Source organism: Papaver somniferum, chromosome 4 (genome assembly GCF_003573695.1).
Source record: "Papaver somniferum cultivar HN1 chromosome 4, ASM357369v1, whole genome shotgun sequence".
Classification (NCBI taxonomy): Eukaryota; Viridiplantae; Streptophyta; class Magnoliopsida; order Ranunculales; family Papaveraceae; genus Papaver; species Papaver somniferum.
In genome coordinates this window covers 4,955,932-4,973,590 of record NC_039361.1, presented here as the reverse complement: position 1 = coordinate 4,973,590, position 17,659 = coordinate 4,955,932, and the positions used below count along the sequence as shown (strand labels likewise).

The following is a 17,659-nucleotide window of genomic DNA, read 5'->3' as shown; positions in this document are numbered from 1 at the left end:
GCAAGCGATCACCAATCTAGTGTTTGATGTTTGATATTGAGATGTTTAATTTTGATTTGTAGAAATTTTACGAGGTGGGTTTCCAATAGAAGTTCTATAGTAATTTTACGAGGTGGGTTTCCCATTCTTTCTCATTTTGCTAATCATTTTCATTCAATTGAGTTATACACATTCGTCGTATTCAATCCAAAATTTATATGTTCTACATATTTTCTACTATAATAATTCACTTGTTCATTCCCGTCCATTTCTAATACATTACTCGAAATTCTATCTAATTGAAAACCGAAGGTAATTACCGAATTTGTTCCAATCATTACCTAGCTCTTGGCTTTCTATTGGCCAGATAAATTTGAAAAATTGTATTCCTTGTTCGTTTTGTAATTAGCACAATTTTGTATGATCTTAAATACTATTTATATCCTAATTTCGTGATTAAAAAAATTTGGGACAGAGAAAAGAATGAATAGGAAAAATCTGATTCCTATGATTTAACATGAAATTGATATATGTGTTTTATCAAAACCTTGAAAATTTTAAAATTATATCATTAATTCCTTTTTTTCAAAAAATCGGTGGAACTTGGTCAATTCTCCCGATTTACTGTCAGTACTTCCCATCCTCGGTGAACTACCGATGAACATTCAGTTAAAATAATGAATAACTGGATAAACCAATTTATGTAAGAGAAATTGACTAAGGTCGAGCGAATTGGATAACATTGATATATTAAGGGTGAAATACACAAAGGTCGATGGACATTCAGTTAAAATAATGGATAACTAGATAAACCAATCTATCTAAGAGAAACTGAATGAGGTCCAACGATATTGGGTAAGATTGATGGATAACAAGTTAAATTAAGTATGATAGTTTTTTATACCGAATTTGAAGTTCGGTAGTATGATAGTGTGTTATACCGAATTTGAAAAAAGGGGCGGTGGTATCACTGACAAAGCTGATTCAAGTAGTATGATAGTGTCTTATACCGAATTTGAAGTTCGAATGGACATTGAGCTTCATACTTAATGATTTCGATGATGTATCATGCTAAGTTTGAAGTCAGAACCCTCCTGGAGCTTCGTGGTTCATAGTTTGTATGCCATTATACCACATTTGAAGTACGAATCGACATTGAGATTCATATTTATCTATTTCAATGATGTATCCTTATAAGTTTGAAGTCATAACCCTCCTAGAGATTTTTGGTTCTTAGTTTCGTTGTCGTTATACCAAATTTGAAGTTCGAGTCTGCATAAAGCTTCATATTTATCGATTTTGATGATGTATCATGCTAAGTTTGAAGTCAGAACCCTCCTGAATCTTCGTGGTTCATAGTTTCTATGTCGTTATACCGAATTTGAAGTTCGAATCGATATTGAGCTTCATATTTATCGATAAATATGATGTATCATGCTAAGTTTGAAGCCAGAACCCTCCCGGACCATCGTGGTTCATACTTTCTATGCCGTTATACCAAATTTGAAGTTCAAATAGATACTGACCTTCATATTTATCGATAATGAATAGTATCAATTACTTCATGACCTATGTGACTAGTCGAAATTCAAACCGGAAACACACAGAGAAAGCACAAAAACACAAAGAGAAAGCACAAAGAAAAAATAAAGAAAACACACTTTCCTTGATCCGTATGACAAGCCCTAACTAAATCCCTACTGTCCAAAGATATCCTAATCCGTATGACCATCCTTCACTTTACTCTCTCAAATCCGCAGAGATCTAATCTAAAGAAGCGAAAAACTCATTGTATTCTGTCTTCAACCCACCTCTTTTCTTCTTTCACAGCACCACCACCACCTCCATCCATGGCGAAAAACCTATTGCAAATCAAATCTTCGGTATACAAAGATTTAACTCACTTCTCCTCTTTGTAATCAACCGCAAAACCACTACTAAAAGAAAACCCTTTCCTTCACATAACTTCCCTTTCCTCTTATTATCTCTCGAATCACATTTGAAGCTAGAAGTGACACATGAGCTCCATCTTTACGAGTTTCTATGATAAATCCTGCAAAAATTGGAGTTAAAAACCACTTCAGACACTGACAGTTCGTGGTTTGTATGCCGTTGAATCTTACCTATATATATGAATATTTGGATTCATCGTTATTACGAAGTTTCCGACTTATAGTAGTCAACTCCCAGCCAGGTTTCGAGCTCGTAGCCACTTTCTTTCTTGAAGTCTCCAGGAAAGGGTTTGTTTAAGGTTTCAGAGAATATTCCATGAAATCTTACCTCTGAATGGTTGTATTTATCATTATTACGAAGTTTCCGACTTATAGTAGTCAACTCCCAGTCAGGTTTCGAGCTCGTTGCCACTTTCTTTCTCGAAGTCGCCATAAAAGGGTTTGTTTAAGGTTTCAGAGAATATTCAGATGGAATCTAACCTTTAAATGATCGGATTCATTGTTCTGACGAAGTTTTTGACTACAATACTCCACTCAAGGACAGATTTTGAGCTCAAAGGCACTTTATTTCTCGAAGTCGCCAGAAAAGGGTTTGTTTGAAGTTCGAATCGACAATGGGCTTCATATTTATTGATTTCGATGATGTATCATGCTAAGTTTGAAGCCAGAACCCTATCGGAGATTTTTGGTTCATAGTTTGTATGCCGTTATACCATATTTGAAGTTCGAATCGACACCTAAGTTTCATATTTATCGATTTCGATGATGTATCATACTAAGTTTGAAATCTGAACCCATTCAGAATTATATGGTCCATATCTAGTAATCTTATAACCTGAGTCTACCAGTGTGAACTAAAGCTACTTCATGACCTGTACGACTTGTCGAAATTACTTCATGACCTAAGCGCCTAGTCGAAATACAAATCGGAAGCACCAAGAGAAAGCACAAATAAAACACACTCTCCTTGATCTGCATGATAGTTTTAAATCAAAATAAGGTATAAACACATTTCAACTTAGAATTGACACATGAAATCCATCTTTACGAGTTTCTATGATATAGCCTGCTAAATTTGGAGTTAGAACCACTTCAATTTGATCGTATAAGAAATAAACACATAGAAATTGTGTGTTAAAATGGTTTTATGGTAATTATTTCTAATCCAACGAACCAAATTTATGGAAATAAAATCATTGCCAATCTAACGGTTGGTAGCTGTGTTTGGTTTAACTAAATTTCTCAATCCGTATGCACTTCTTAAACCAATGGGATTGTCTAAAATTTGATCTAACGGCTACATATAAACTCCATACAGATTTTGTGTTTCCCCACCCAAACACCCCGTCCTACTAGATTTTTTTTAAGTCAAAATCCTAATGTAATCTAAGAGCAACCACAGCCATGAGACGGACCAAATACCAAAAGTAAGACTAAAAACCAAAAAAATTTGGTATTCTGGGTGTTCAAGCGCAGTGGTAGAACACCAAATTTGGTGAAGCGTAATTTATACACACGCCCGATGTCAGACGGAAATTATATTCACGTTTGTTGATTAGGCGGCTTTATATTATGCGTTTGAGTGAAACGTAGGTATAATGCGCGTTTGATTGAGGCGTAGGTATAATTAACGCCGGATATGGGACGGGGATGGAAAGTGCGTCTACAGGGACGGGGATTAAAAGTGCGTCCCATTCATACGGAGATATAAAGTGCGTATGTTTCGGGCGTTAATGGCTTATGCGTCTGGGTGAGACGTTTATACAAGATGCGTTTGATTGGGGTGTTTATAGAAGGAGCGTCTGAATGGGGCGTGCATTGAAGAAGCGTCTGTGTGGGGCGTGCATGAAAGAGGCGTCTGGTTGGGACGTTTTTAATAAGTGCGTCTGGTTAGGACGTTGTTAATAAGTGCGTCTAGTTGGGACGTTGTTAATAAGTGCGTTTCGATGGGGCGTGCACAGAAATAGCGTTTGTGTGGGGCGCTTTTAGAAAGAGCGTCTGAATATATACTTCTTTTATCCTCTTCTCCTCCTCTTTTTACATAACCTACGTTTTTACAGAAGAAAAAAAAACGACGAAACCTAAGTAAAAATCTAGGGCAATACCTAAATCTCATGTGACGGCCATTTGATTGGGTGCGGAGAAACGAGTTCTTGTGAAAGAAACGACTAATCTTATTCGTTAATCGGGTGCGGGCAAATTTGATTGAAGATTAAAGGTATGGTTTGTTTTGGGGTAATCTGTTTTTGGTTGGATAATTTGATTAAAGATTAAAGTTACGATTAATTAGGCTGTGTTTGGGTGGAATCGGTGGATTGCATGTTGATTTCATTAAGCATACCGTGAGGTTACTGTTTGTTTGATTATGTACTGTTTATTTGATTACTGTTTGTTTGATTACTTTTTGTTTGATTAGTTTGTTTGTTTGATTAGTTATATACTTCCGCATCATCATCTAATAGCGAAATAACACACTGTAACATGATTGATAGAATACAATAATTCTAATTTATCACCTGTAGTAGTTCACTCAAATCCATTAAACATGTATTGTTGTTGCTCACACAAGGGGAGATACAAAATTTTAAACAGTTCTGTGATATAGACGGTGTATGTAGTGAGATTCAAACTCGTTTAATGTAATTTTCGTATTTATTTACTTTAAAAAATTTTGATCTTCTATACTGTAAGTAAATAAAAAATAATCTTTACTGTAAATTTTTTTGATCTTCTATACTGTAAATTTTGATCTTCTATAATATAGAATAGAACTTCTTATGGATGATGTAAACTCAGAAAAAACAATTACTAACTTGTATTTATATCGTGCTCAGATGTTGAGCAGAATAACGTCGAGATTTGCACAAGGAAAAAAGATGAATAATAAGAAACGCAAAGGTAAAGGTCCAATGGAGCCTGAAATAGACCCTAATGTTGGAGATTTGGAAGTTCCAGATACCGGGTTCGATGAAGATAGCGAAGATGAAACAACACCGTCCGTGGTATCCCTAGATAACTACAATTGCCTGGAAGATAGTGACAAACACGCTTCTACAGATATTACATATTCAAGCGATCCAAAATTCAGGTACCAACATCGTGGTTCACTCTTTTCGGTCATTGTTTATTATAAGGAGATAACAAAACATAGTCCAAAAATTAAATACATTATCGACAAGGCAGGATGGGGACGTTTATTAGCCATGGAAATAGGAGAAGCATCACACCCAGTGATTGATTATCTTGTTGAACGTTGGTGGGATACAACGCATACTTTTCACTTCCCTTTTGGTGAAATGGGATTCACGCCGCTTGATTGGGTAGTGTTGACAGGATTGAGTATTGGAATTGGGGATGATGTTCCGTATAACCCAGTCAAGTACAAATTTGATTATGTCCGTGAGCATGTTTTTCCAGAAATAGAAGAACCCTTAGATTATGAAGATCCCCCAATCTCTGGAAAAAAACGCCCCCCGGCACAGTGGATTTCAGATGCAATCACAATTAAATTTTTGACTACGTATTTCAAAGAAGATATCTTGGTTGCAGCTAATTTGGATGACAAACTTGCAGAAAAAGTGGCGAGGGCCTTTTTTATGTATGTTTTGGGAAATTTTTTCTTTTCCAATGCAAAGAACTACATTGATGCGGCTTGGTTAGCTGCTTTTGAGGATCTAAATGCAGTTGATATGTATGACTGGGGTGGTCCTGCTTTTGCAAAATTGTATGTGGCACTCAACGCATCTGGTAGGGGACAGAAGTCATTAACTGGGCCGTTCCAAATATTAGAGGTAAATTATTATTTATTTTTATTTCATTTAAATGTATATTTTTTGGCAGTTGATTTATTTGGTTGGTTATGATGGAGTAGTTTTGGGGATATGAATATCTGGGCATATGTAGACCGTGCGACCCAACTAGTGAAGAAAAATGGCCAAGAACTTCCCGGTGGAAAGCGAAGAAAAAGACTATCGATATTGTTCACTGTAGGAATGCGCTTAATCAGTTGACTGCAGACATCGTGACATGGAGACCGTGGGAATCCGCCATTGGTGTTCTTGACTCTGATGTTGGTCGCAGGGCTGTGGAGCTTTCAAACAAAAGGGTTATATTTACTTGGATTGGCAAGGTCAGTTAGTACTTTGTTTTTATATGAACATTATTACTTCAAAGTTATCATTTTATCCTAAGTTGAAGAACTTATTTTCTCTGATTACTGGTAATTTGACAGAATATGTGGTACCTAGGAGAACGATCTTGGAGGCAAAATCATCCTACTTTTGGAATTCCTAGAAATCCACCATTTAAAATTGGCGAGGTCAGTCATGAGAAAGCAAAACTTGTGAAAGAAGCTGGATGGGTAGATGCAAATATGTTTGTGAAAGCTGTTTCATATAATATGTATCTGCGATATTGGCGACATGTAACTAACTTCCATCAATTCGTGACCAAAGTCGATTGGGTAGTTGAATTACACGGGGTTGATGGTGACCGTGTTAAACACCTTATTCAACGACCTGCTCAGCATGTACCTATTCCACCACCACAACAATTATCATACGTAAGTACATCCCGTCATTATATTAAAATATATGGTAATCTCATTTCTTAATTATTTTTTTTTAAACGACAGCCTGAAGCTTATAATCTAGTTCAAGAACATGCCGATTTTAATCGTGCGTTTCGCGAGTTTGTATTATATGAAACGGAAGACAGGATGATACGTTTAAAGGCAAAAGATGAAGTAATACGAGGCCTTGCAGCTCGTAACAATTACCTGGAGGATCAGATGCAATTCCGTATGCAACAAACGCCGCGTCCCCCTATTGGATTCGGCAGTTTTTCTGAAACTATCCCACCAGCGGTGTGGGCTCCAGTGAGTCAAGCATCAACAATGTCGTCTGTTAACCCCCATCCGAGAATGACGTTTATCCCACCACGGCAAACACCATCGCATACTCCTACTGATGAATAAGTAACTTTTTAGCCTCCACTTTGGATACGTACTTTATAACCTCCGTTTTCAGTAAGTCTACAATATCCTATCTATCTCTATATAGGGTTACTTTTTAGCCTCCATTTTCAGACTCCATTTTCATTCTGACATGTTGATTTCTTTTCAGCCTCCGTTTCGGTACTTGTAGTTTAATTAGTGTTATTTCTTTTTAAGCCTTCATTTTCAATCGGTCAGTGTCGCTTCTTTTTAGCTATAGTCTTAGTCTTTGCAGTGTCAATTCTTTTCACTCGCATTTTCAATCTGCAATGCCATAAGTGTCTATCATGTGTCTATAAAACCAATACTACATATCTCGGTGAATACAAACCAACACTGCAAATATTCTTCTTCTTCGAACTCTCCCAATCACTTCTCAAACTATACATTCCAATGGAATACTGTGACAATAACGCTGAATCTTCTTCTTCTTCGGACTCCGAATTTTCTTCTACTTCTTCTTCTGCGATCTCTGATAACAGCTTTTACTCATCAGATGAAGATGCGGTTGCATTGAGCCGAAATAATCTAGCAGTTAGTTTGGGAACTGCCATTACAAGTATGACATGGTCTCATACTCGTATAAAAATACCAAGAAATCGTGAAGCCGGAGATATACTTCTCTGGAATGACTACTTTTCTGACAACCCCACCTACCCAGCTAACATATTTCGTAGGAGATTCAGAATGCGGCGAGAATTGTTCAACCGAATATTGGCAGATGTGGTGTCTAGAAATCCTTATTTTGCTCAAAAAAGAGATGCTTGTGGCATTCTTGGATTATCCCCTCATCAGAAAGTAACTGCAGCAATCCGAATGTTAGCTTATGGATGTGCAGCAGATGCAATAGATGAGTATTTACGCATTGGAGAAACCACCGTTTTAGAAGCAACCCGTCGGTTTTGCAAGACGATTGTGGTATTATATGGGAAAGAATATTTACGCTCACCAACTGCGGGTGATGTTGAACTGTTGCTGAAAGAAAACAAAGACAGGGGATTTCCTGGGATGCTGGGGAGCGTGGATTGTATGCATTGGAAATGGGATAGATGTCCGTCAGCAGAATCAGGAGTATACACCGCATAAAGGGAGTGAAAGTATTGTGCTAGAGGCAGTGGTGTCACATGATCTCTGGTTTTGGCATGCGTTTTTTGGTATGCCCGGCTCCTGCAATGATATTAATGTAATGAATCGTTCTTATATTTTTCGAAAACTTATCAACGGGAAAACACCACCGGTGAACTTTGAAGTAAACGGGCATGCATATGATATGGGATATTATCTCGGTGATGGCATTTATCCACAGATTGCTACTATTGTGATGGCCATTAAACAACCAGATACACCGAAAAAATATAAATTTTCATCGATGCAAGAGGGAGCACGGAAAGATGTAGAGCGTGGATTTGGTGTACTGCAACAACAATTTGCCATTTCAAACAACCTGCACGAATGTGGAACCCGGATGTGCTTGCCTATATAATGAAAACGGTTATTATTTTACATAATATGATAGTGGAGGATGAGCGTCTTCCCGGTGATTGGCCACATGAATATGACTCACGTAGCAGGTCGGCACCGGTGAATATATCGAGGGTAGGTACTGAGGAACTTTCCAGAATGAGAGCTGCACATCGGCGTCATGCTATACACAATAAAGAAACACATTTTCGCTTGCGTCAAGATTTAATCGAACACATATGGTCAAATTTTGGAGATAATTATTAAGTTGGGATGGAAATATGTTGTATCGTATTTCTTCATCGGAAAATATGTTGTAACGTTGCTTACTAATGTACTATTTATCATATAAAAATTAAAATTCACTAAAATTGACTAAAACTCACTAATTTTTTTTTAATGATAAATATTAAGGTTCAACTAATTCGGTCATGCTTTAAGATTGGTTTCTTTTGCGTTGTAGTATTTCCATCTTTCGAAGTTCGAAGTACTCTCTTGTACAGGGTCCAATGTAGAGACATCCTTCAACATTATGGCCAAGTCATCGTCCGCTTCTTTCTTTAAATCGAGTTTTTCTTGCCTAGCTTGTTTCGCCGCAAACTTTGCCGCAGACTTAGCTTGTATTGCTTCAAACTCAGCTTGTCTCTGTCCCATCTTCATTAGTGATTGTGCTTTGTAATGTTCATTGAAACTTTGCTGCTCCTTAATTATATCCTCTAGCATTTCCTCCTGGGCATTGGATTTTGCTCTCCCTGTTTTCTTTAGTTGTTTCGATGCTTTCTTCCCCAACTGACGCTTACGTGTGTTCTCTATATCTCCAATATCTAGATCATCACTGGACTCGCCTGGAATTGTTTCCTCAATATCAGCGTTTTCCTCACCACTCTGAGAATCTTCCATTTCTTGGCCTGAATCAAACACAAACGTCGACCGTCCTGAATATTTGATACTATCTTTTAGAATTTCGTAGCACTCTTCGTGCTTAAATTTTTTGTTACCATTACTTTCTTTGAATCGCTTTCTTATCTCTTCAACCTGTTATTATTTTCAATACTCATCAGTTCCAATTACATGTATATAATTATTAAGGGTGCAAAAATTGACGATTACTTACCCTCAAGACTTCATTCCATCCGCTATGATATTCACCATCAACTTCCAACACTTTTGCAGAATAAAGTGAAACCTGTCTACTTATTCCCTGAAATCGACTCTGGATAGAAGTCCAAGTACGTTTTGGTTTACAAGGCAGGGCTTCTTCCAACTTATCTTTGATCCGACTCCATAATACTCTTTCTGGTTGATCGGTTCCGGTAGCAGAATCTTGAGATATGGCTAAATGGATTCTACATATCATTGTATCTTCTTCTGTTGTAAAATTGGGACCTTGTGGTGCCATATTTCTATATTTCTTGAAATAGAAATTATAAATGATAAGATTATGCAGAAATAAGTTTGTCAAATGCTATATATAGATATACGAAAGAGCCGTTGCAATCTATCAAACGGTCGGAAAATCAGAAAACCAAAATCAGAATTCCAAAATATAACCGTTGGCGCACGTAATACATGCGCCTGGTAACGGACGCTCGTAATACATGCGCTCCGAACAAACGCTCATAATACGAGCGTCCGTCCCAGACGCTCGTAAAACATGCGCCCACTCCAGACGGTCCTAATATATGCGCCCATCCCAGACGCTTCTAAAACATGCGCCCACTCCATACGGTCGTAATATATGCGCCTCACTCATACGCCCATAAAACATGCGTCTCACTCATACGCCCATAAAACATGCGTCTCACACAGACGTTAATAATACGTCCGTCTCCCGCATACGGTCATAATACATGCGCCCGGACCAGGCGCTTTTAGTAACTGCGTCCAAACCAGGCGTTTTTAATAACTGCGTCTGCTATGGGGCGTAGGTTTTATCTACGTATGGCCCGGCGGTGTTTATAATAACGCCTAACTCAAACGCTCTATATACATCCGCCCCATTATCATACGTTATTTATACGTACGCCCGATGTGGAGCGTCCACTATACTTCCGTCTGAAATCATACGCCCACTATACTTCCGTCCCACTATTAATCATTTTAGTCTGGGTTGGCGACCACATTTGGTCGCAAACCCTAATTAACTGGACTAAATATGGTTTTAGTCAGTACCACTGCGGATGAATTTGGGACCAAATTTGGGTATAGTCCCCAAATTTGGTCATGACTGTGGTTGCTCTAAAGGTTTCATAATAAAACATTTCTTTTAACGGCCACAGATCAACATCTCCTTCCTTAACGAGTTTCATTCACCTTCCTTTTCATTTCTTTCTCTTCATCCTCTCTCTGTCTCCGAGAAGAAAAACCTCATCAAGCATTAAGAAATCAAATCCAATCAAACAATAAGAAATCAAACCCAACCAAGATATCAAACTTACCTCAAACCCTCTGCCGATTTCTGATTTAAATCTCAGGTAGAAATTTCCTGATTAGGGTTTATTTTCTTCCGTTTTGTTTGATTTATTTATGATTTAGAGTTCTAATAGATATTGTTTTTTTTCCTTGAAACTAGGGTTTTTATTTGATTTGCTGAGTTTTTCCCTAGAACCAAAATTATTGGTTTTTAGTTTGATTTTACTGTTAATTTTACAGAGTTCTAATTTGATTTTTCCCTTAATTCGAGAACATATGAGGAATCTAGGGTTCGATTAGATGCTGAATTTGCAAGTTATAGGGTTTTTAGTAATAAATTGGATAAATTGGTTAATTTTCCGATTTCGTTTTTGGAAATTGAAGAATATAATATCGTTTGCGAGACTAGGACCTTCTGTATATCTTCATGGTGATCTATAATCCCTAAACAAGACATTCAATGTGAACATAACATGATTAAAAAGCTTGGTGAATCTTATTTAAAAGCTCTAATCTTATTTAGTTTTTCCCTAAACCCAAAAGTATGGATTTTTAGCTTCGTTCTTCTACAAAACTGGTTTGCTTTGGCATGGATTGAATAAATTTGATCTTGCTATTTTGATACTCTGTCTTGCATTCTCTAATGGTGTTTTTTGCTCCGCTCTTTCTAAAATTTCATGGTTGTTTTTATGTCGCTTATGTTTTCTGTTATTTTGATAATGATTCATGTTGCTGGTTTGCTTTGTGTTTATTGCTCTTGCTTGTGTTTGTTGGTATTGCTAGAAATTACATCTAGATTTTCCAGAGCTTGTAGTATTTTTCAAAATGTTGGTGTTGTTGTTGATATACTGGTGTTACTGTCAGTTAGTATTTTCCAGTTTGGGTTCAGTTATCATGAATGAACTCAAATAGATTAAGTTTTGTGTTAAAGTTTGCTAGTAGAAGGATTACGATCATAAAAGATTACTTTTATGTAGTCTTTGAAAGTTATGTTAAAAGTGATATTTCTATTTCATTGTTGGAGTGTTTAGATCTTTGTTATATTATATTAGTGCGGTTAGAAGCCATAGTGTATCAAGCACCATATGTAAAAATCTAGAAATCCCATAGCATTTTGCATTTGTTAAAAGCTGCAGTTATTGTTTCTAATTTTGGACTTGTTTTTGTAGTTGTACGTTTTCAAAAATGGTGAGGACCGAGTTGTCTGCGAAGGCAAAGAATAAAGTAAGTGCATGCTTAATGAAGTAGGAACTGTAAATAAGCAAGATGAAAAATTAGAGTCTCTTCATTTGCAGAGAGACACTTAAATGGCGAACAGTGGAATGATGGACTATTATCTACAGTTAGGAAGCGGGTACTATTCTTCTCAATACTTTACTGTAGTTAATAAAAGGAAAGCTTAATCATTATATGTGGTGCATTACTAAAACCACTATGGTGAACATGCTTTAGTTGCATTGCATGCTAAATGTTCATTTAAATTGATTTAATTGGTCAGCTACAGTTCAAGTGTGCTAATAAGCTCGATCATTTTTGTTGTATCAGGTTCACATGGAGTTAGAAAGAAAAGCAATGCAGGGGGATGCTAGCATGGCATTGAATTCTCACTTCCATGGGAAAATTACTTATAGAGCAGGAAATAAGGTATTCTTTTATCCAAGACATATAGTAATTTAGTGAATATGACTTTTTCTGTTTGCATAATATGCTAGAGTTGATGGTCAAGTCTGATTTCCAGCTTGTGGTGCTTTTATGTTATCAAATTTGAAGAAATGAGTAATTCATTTGGTATTTTATTTGAGCAGGTAATTTGCTGTCTGGAGGGAGCTAGAATTGGCATCCAGTATAAGATACCTTTTGTCCTTAAAACCCATCATTTTTAATGTTTATAATTTTCTTTTCGTGGCCATACAAACAATGAAGTTCGGTCTTAGAAAGATCTTAAAAGTAAAATGCTTAAGAAACTAAAAAAATCAATGTTTTTAGGGATTTTTTTCTCTGATTTTTTAGTAATACTTGTCTGAGGCTTTAAGCATCTCATTTTGATTGTTTGATAAACATTTTGTTCCATGCTTATTATGTGTTTGTTAGTATTCCTCTGAGAAATAATTATTTTGGAGTGATTTATAGTGTAATTCATTCAGTAACTTGAAGGAAGTTCTTTGATAATATAGTTGGATTACAGTAGCCTTTGATAATATGGTTGATTATATTAGGTCTTTCTCTGTATTGTTAGCATGAGAGATGAGGGTAAAGCTGTTAAAGTTTTGGTGAATTGAATATGGTTTAGTCTTTCATTCGTAGTCACTTATTCATTTTTGTTTCTTTCATAGTGTTTACTTTGGGATGAGCTAGAAGGGGATTATCACAAAGTCTTGGCGAGGTGATCCCTTGCACTATTCTCTGCCAGGTAGAAGTGTTTTGCAATTCTGACGAGTTGAAATTTAAGTCGCTTGACTTCTTACATTTTCTCAATTACCTTGTGTTGGTTTGCTAATTTATGCAAGTGGTTAATTGCAGGAACAGGGCAAATTAGTTCTCAATAGGAATCTGCAACAAATGTCCAGAATATAGTTTTCCAAGGGAGGAACAATTCCCAAATCCTTAACATAACGGAAGGATTTAAGTAATAGGAGCAGTGCATAAGTCGAAATGACTCAAATCAGTTGGAAATTGTTCGTTAATTTAGTCTCCATTTAGTGTTGCCTTCATCATCCTCAAAGATATCAACCTTCACATCACTCAGCACTGGTGGTGGGAGTGTAAACAATGGTGGAAGCTTCTTTCCATTACTTTGGATGGGTGGTAATATCAATGAACAAAGGTACATTTAGTATTTCACTATTTCTGTTACTACTACTTCCTTACGTTAGTTCTTATGAGATTGTTTTTGTTTCTAATAGCATTGTAATATGGCTTTATGTACCAGTACCATGCTTAGTTCAACTTGGGATTAACCCACTGGATTAGGGTCTTCGCGTGAGGGTTTTGGACTGCATATCAAGAAGGCCCTTAGAGGTGTGAAGGTTGAAGTAACTCATGGAGGAAGTATGAGCAGACTTATGGGTTTTCTATTCAATGAACACATTTTCCCTGTTTGCAAGTTAGAAATCAACAAAGGCCAAATCATATTTCCATGGAGGTTGATACATGCTCAAGCTTTTTTCTGTAGCTTTGGAGTTTTTATGCATTTCATTTAATGTGCTATAATATTTTTCGATGCAGGTTTGTAAAATTGTGGAGGGTCAGAGGTACTCGAAAAGACTCGATGAACGTCAAATAACTTCTCTTTTGAAGGTTACATGTGGGCGGCCACGGGAAAGGGTGAAAGATATTATGCAGGTAATGTTGGCATTTTAGCTAAATATTATGCCGAGTTTGTATACTTTTAGGAATTACTGCATTGTCTGCGTGTTCAGTATTCTTCTTTACCTGAAGATTGTTTGCAATAAATTTTTGTTGTAGAATGTTCGCCACAATGCTTATCACGAGGACCCATTCGCTAAGAAATCTGGAATAAAAACCAGTGATAAGCTTGCTCAAGTTGGGGCTCGCATTCTTCCTTCCCCATGGGTAAATAAGCTTACACATCTCCACTGTTAGTTGTTATTGATAAAATTAAATTTACAAGGCCATGGAACTACTGTATGAATGAGATTGTTTTATATAGATGAATGAGATTGTTTTATATGTTGGTTCATTATCTAAATCAGATTGGTTGTTTACACTGCTTACAACAGATGACTTTATGATCAGTGGGGGATAATGTATGTCAACGTATACAACAGGTGAGATATACAATGTCCACTCATCATCAATTATGCAAGAAATTTCCCTGAAAGCACGTAGCTCGTTTCAGTTTTTACATTTTATGATATGTTGTTGATGGTTTTGCTGACATTCATGGTTATATGTTTTCATACAGGATCAATTTGACACCATGTATTTGTCAGACAATGAGAGTTATGTTATGTACTCTCGCCCTCATTTTTTAGATGGTACACCTTGTTTACTGTTTGGATCTCCTCCAAATTATTGAAATATGCAGTTCTATGTGTATTCTTAAATATATCCACCATCTCCTGACTATAATCATGTGAATCACTTCCCTCATGCTACAGCCTAATCCCTCACGGTGCTTTTGATTCCTTTCATGATGTTATTAGAGTGTGAGTACTCCATCAAGATCCCAATGATGAATGATCAGAGAGGAACTTAAACACAAGAATGATGGCAATATGAATCTCTTATTATGAGCTTGGTGCTACAAAGTTGAAGGAGTGTTCATTTTTTATTTCAAAATTAAGGAAATTGTAATCATCATTTTTTAAAGAAATGATTAGTTTGTATTTTTAATCTTTTTGTTCCTGTAAAGATTGTCTTTCTTTTAAGAAATGATGTAAATTGGTCTATGTGATATAAAAAAACTTGATTCATTTTTTATTTTGGTTCATAATTTGTTTTAGTATCAATTTTAATTGTAATTTAAATTTAAATTTAAATTTGGGATTATCTAAATTGAAATCGGCCAGATATTTCCGGCACCAGAACAACAGATGTAGCCGGCAAAAAGTTTGGTAGCTCAAAAACGTAAGCAACCAACTTCAGGTATTTCAGTTGCTCTATTATTATGGTTGGTCTATCTATGAAGCGATCGGCGTTTTACTTGCTCTATGATCGTTGGTGTATCTATGGAGTGATCAGCGTTTCACTTGCTGTATTTTGGGTGGTCTAGCTATAAAGCGATCACTATTTTACTTGCTCTAAGAAGGTCGGTCTAGCCATGAAACAATTAAAAAAAAAGACGCTACATGATAGTTTCTTGATTACTAAAGCGATTGCCTAACTGCTCTACACTTGTTGAAATCCCACCTTTTGCAACTCCAGAGCGAGAGCCCAATTAAGTCGCTTTAAGGGATAGAGCGACTCAATATGGGATTTTCCAACCAAAAATGCCTGCTCGCTTAATCCAACTTTTCTTGTAGTGTCAGTTTATCATGGAAAGTGGTAAAATTGCAAGTTTGAAGAGTCTCAAGAGAGGTGAGACTATCTACTTACGGATAGGCAAATTTAATAACCAAGTCAACTCATCTTGCTTTGCTACCTATGGCTATGTACTTTAATGCAGGTAAGCCATTCTTCAGCACATTTGTAAGTCATCATTCTCATCTGGCTTAGTGTTTGGTAATTTTAGTCTCTAATTGGTTAGCACATTTATCTATATATAATTAGTAAAGTTAAGCATCAAATGGTCTTGCTGGATTTGCTGCCTGTGGTTATGTAATTTCAGTACATGTAAGTTTTTCTTTTAAATATTTGTAACTTATCAATCATCAGCTCTGGCCTAATGTTTGATAATTAACTCTCTAATTTGATTAGACATACACCAATAAAGAGCTCACAAACATGACATGAGTCCTCAAAACTTCATTTAACATGGAATTGTAATGATGAATTTTGCAAAGGATTTTCCTGCCTTGGCTGTCTTATTTATACGTGAGAATTAGATTTAGTGAAAAGGTAATGAGAGAATCAATGGCAATGGAGACTTTGAAATGTTGGAGGCAACCAATTAATGATTTAATTGATAGATTTAAGTAGTAATTAGAATTATTAATAGATCAAGAAAACTCCAAACGCATAGACGTACATGAAGCCAAAATCCAATAATCACCGGACTTTCAGCCCAAAATAGGGTGAGAGTAGAATAAGAACCATTCTTTTGGGAAGTATGGTTTTTACTTGGGAACAAGATTTGATTAGGCCATCGGACCTTTAATTTTTTTCTTGAAACTGAACTTCTATTAATAAACATGAAGTACATAACTTCAGGTTAAACACATCATCCCTTATGGCATCTTCAATTTCATTAAGGATATTATGCAAAATATCAAAAGAAGCTCTTAGCTTTCTCTGTTTGCTATTTTATGCGCTACATTGTTACCTGACCTAGTCACATAATTTAAAGAAACTCCTACAATAGTAGATAACAAATGCTTTATTTCATTTACAATGCCCTGATTCACCCAATGTACATTAGGGCCAGCATCATTGATAGTTGTCACTGCATTTACACAATCCGATTCTAACAGTATGTGCACTGAGTGAAAATTCTTGGCCCAAAGCAGTGCTTCCTTAATGGCCAAGCATTCAGCCTATTCAGGGTCTAGTCCTCCATTGCAACTCTTGCCCCTGATGCCCCTGGATTTGCCTGCAGAATCACGAGCAATTAGCCCAATTCCAAATTTTTTTGTTACATTATCAAATGATGCATCAATGTTGATCTTAAGTTGGTTGTTCGCCGGCGGTTTCCAGTTGTTATTTTTTGGCCTAACTTGCTTATTCTGGCCTTGCTCATTCTCACATTGCCTTATCACCCATCTAATATTACTGAGTGTGATCCACTTGTTAGGACTTTCGTTCCGAAAGAGCTTATCACAGCGATTTTTCCAAATCTGCCAGGCAGTGTTCATTAAGATAAGCAACCAGTTATTGTATTGGTCATTATGGGCAGCTTGAAAGGAAGTAAACCAGCTTATTATCCATGTGGATACTGAGATGTGATGAGTCTGTAAATTAGAAACATTAACATTCATATCCATCCAGACAGATGAAGCATAAGTGCAGTCATAAAGAAGATGTTCTAGAGTTTCATTGTGTGATCCACAATGAGGGCAGAAAGTATCAATTCCAGTCTTGTAATGGCTGATTTTGAATAAAGCAGGGACAATCCCTTTTAAGCATTTCCATATAAATAACTTCACTTTATGAGACACATTAACCTTCCATAATCTTTTCCAGACTAAAGTAGGCATTTGCCGATGATTATGGGTTATATAATTAGCTGGTGGTGCAAGAATTC

The 17,659-nt window shown here is 36.4% G+C and overlaps 4 protein-coding genes and 2 long non-coding RNA genes across 6 annotated transcripts; 4 read left to right on the top strand and 2 right to left on the bottom strand.

The window, feature by feature from the left end:
* The first annotated feature begins 3,873 nt into the window (after positions 1-3,873).
* Positions 3,874-6,911, top strand: LOC113271857 (protein MAINTENANCE OF MERISTEMS-like). Its single transcript, XM_026521780.1, has 5 exons — positions 3,874-4,149; positions 4,766-5,722; positions 5,803-6,060; positions 6,163-6,492; positions 6,565-6,911. The coding sequence occupies exons 2-5, from the start codon at positions 4,766-4,768 to the stop codon at positions 6,904-6,906; spliced, it is 1,887 nt and encodes a 628-aa protein (XP_026377565.1). The 5' UTR covers positions 3,874-4,149; the 3' UTR covers positions 6,907-6,911.
* A 574-nt stretch (positions 6,912-7,485) lies between these two features.
* On the top strand, positions 7,486-8,407 carry LOC113271856. Its single transcript, XM_026521779.1, has 2 exons — positions 7,486-7,882; positions 7,974-8,407. Exons 1-2 carry the CDS (start codon positions 7,486-7,488, stop codon positions 8,405-8,407), a joined length of 831 nt encoding a protein of 276 aa, XP_026377564.1.
* Positions 8,408-8,814: 407 nt separating this feature from the next.
* LOC113271855 lies at positions 8,815-9,784 on the bottom strand. The gene is made up of 2 exons (XM_026521778.1): positions 9,500-9,784; positions 8,815-9,420 (listed from the first exon to the last, which is right to left on the bottom strand). Exons 1-2 carry the CDS (start codon positions 9,782-9,784, stop codon positions 8,815-8,817), a joined length of 891 nt encoding a protein of 296 aa, XP_026377563.1.
* Positions 9,785-11,953: 2,169 nt separating this feature from the next.
* Positions 11,954-12,644, top strand: LOC113273454. The gene is made up of 3 exons (XR_003322408.1): positions 11,954-12,151; positions 12,343-12,441; positions 12,603-12,644. It is a non-coding gene; the product is annotated as an uncharacterized LOC113273454 (long non-coding RNA).
* A 1,637-nt stretch (positions 12,645-14,281) lies between these two features.
* Positions 14,282-15,179, top strand: LOC113273453. Its single transcript, XR_003322407.1, has 4 exons — positions 14,282-14,370; positions 14,538-14,585; positions 14,723-14,795; positions 14,919-15,179. It is a non-coding gene; the product is annotated as an uncharacterized LOC113273453 (long non-coding RNA).
* A 1,773-nt stretch (positions 15,180-16,952) lies between these two features.
* Positions 16,953-17,612, bottom strand: LOC113271854. The gene has a single exon (XM_026521776.1). The coding sequence runs from the start codon at positions 17,610-17,612 to the stop codon at positions 16,953-16,955; it is 660 nt and encodes a 219-aa protein (XP_026377561.1).
* Positions 17,613-17,659: the final 47 nt, after the last annotated feature.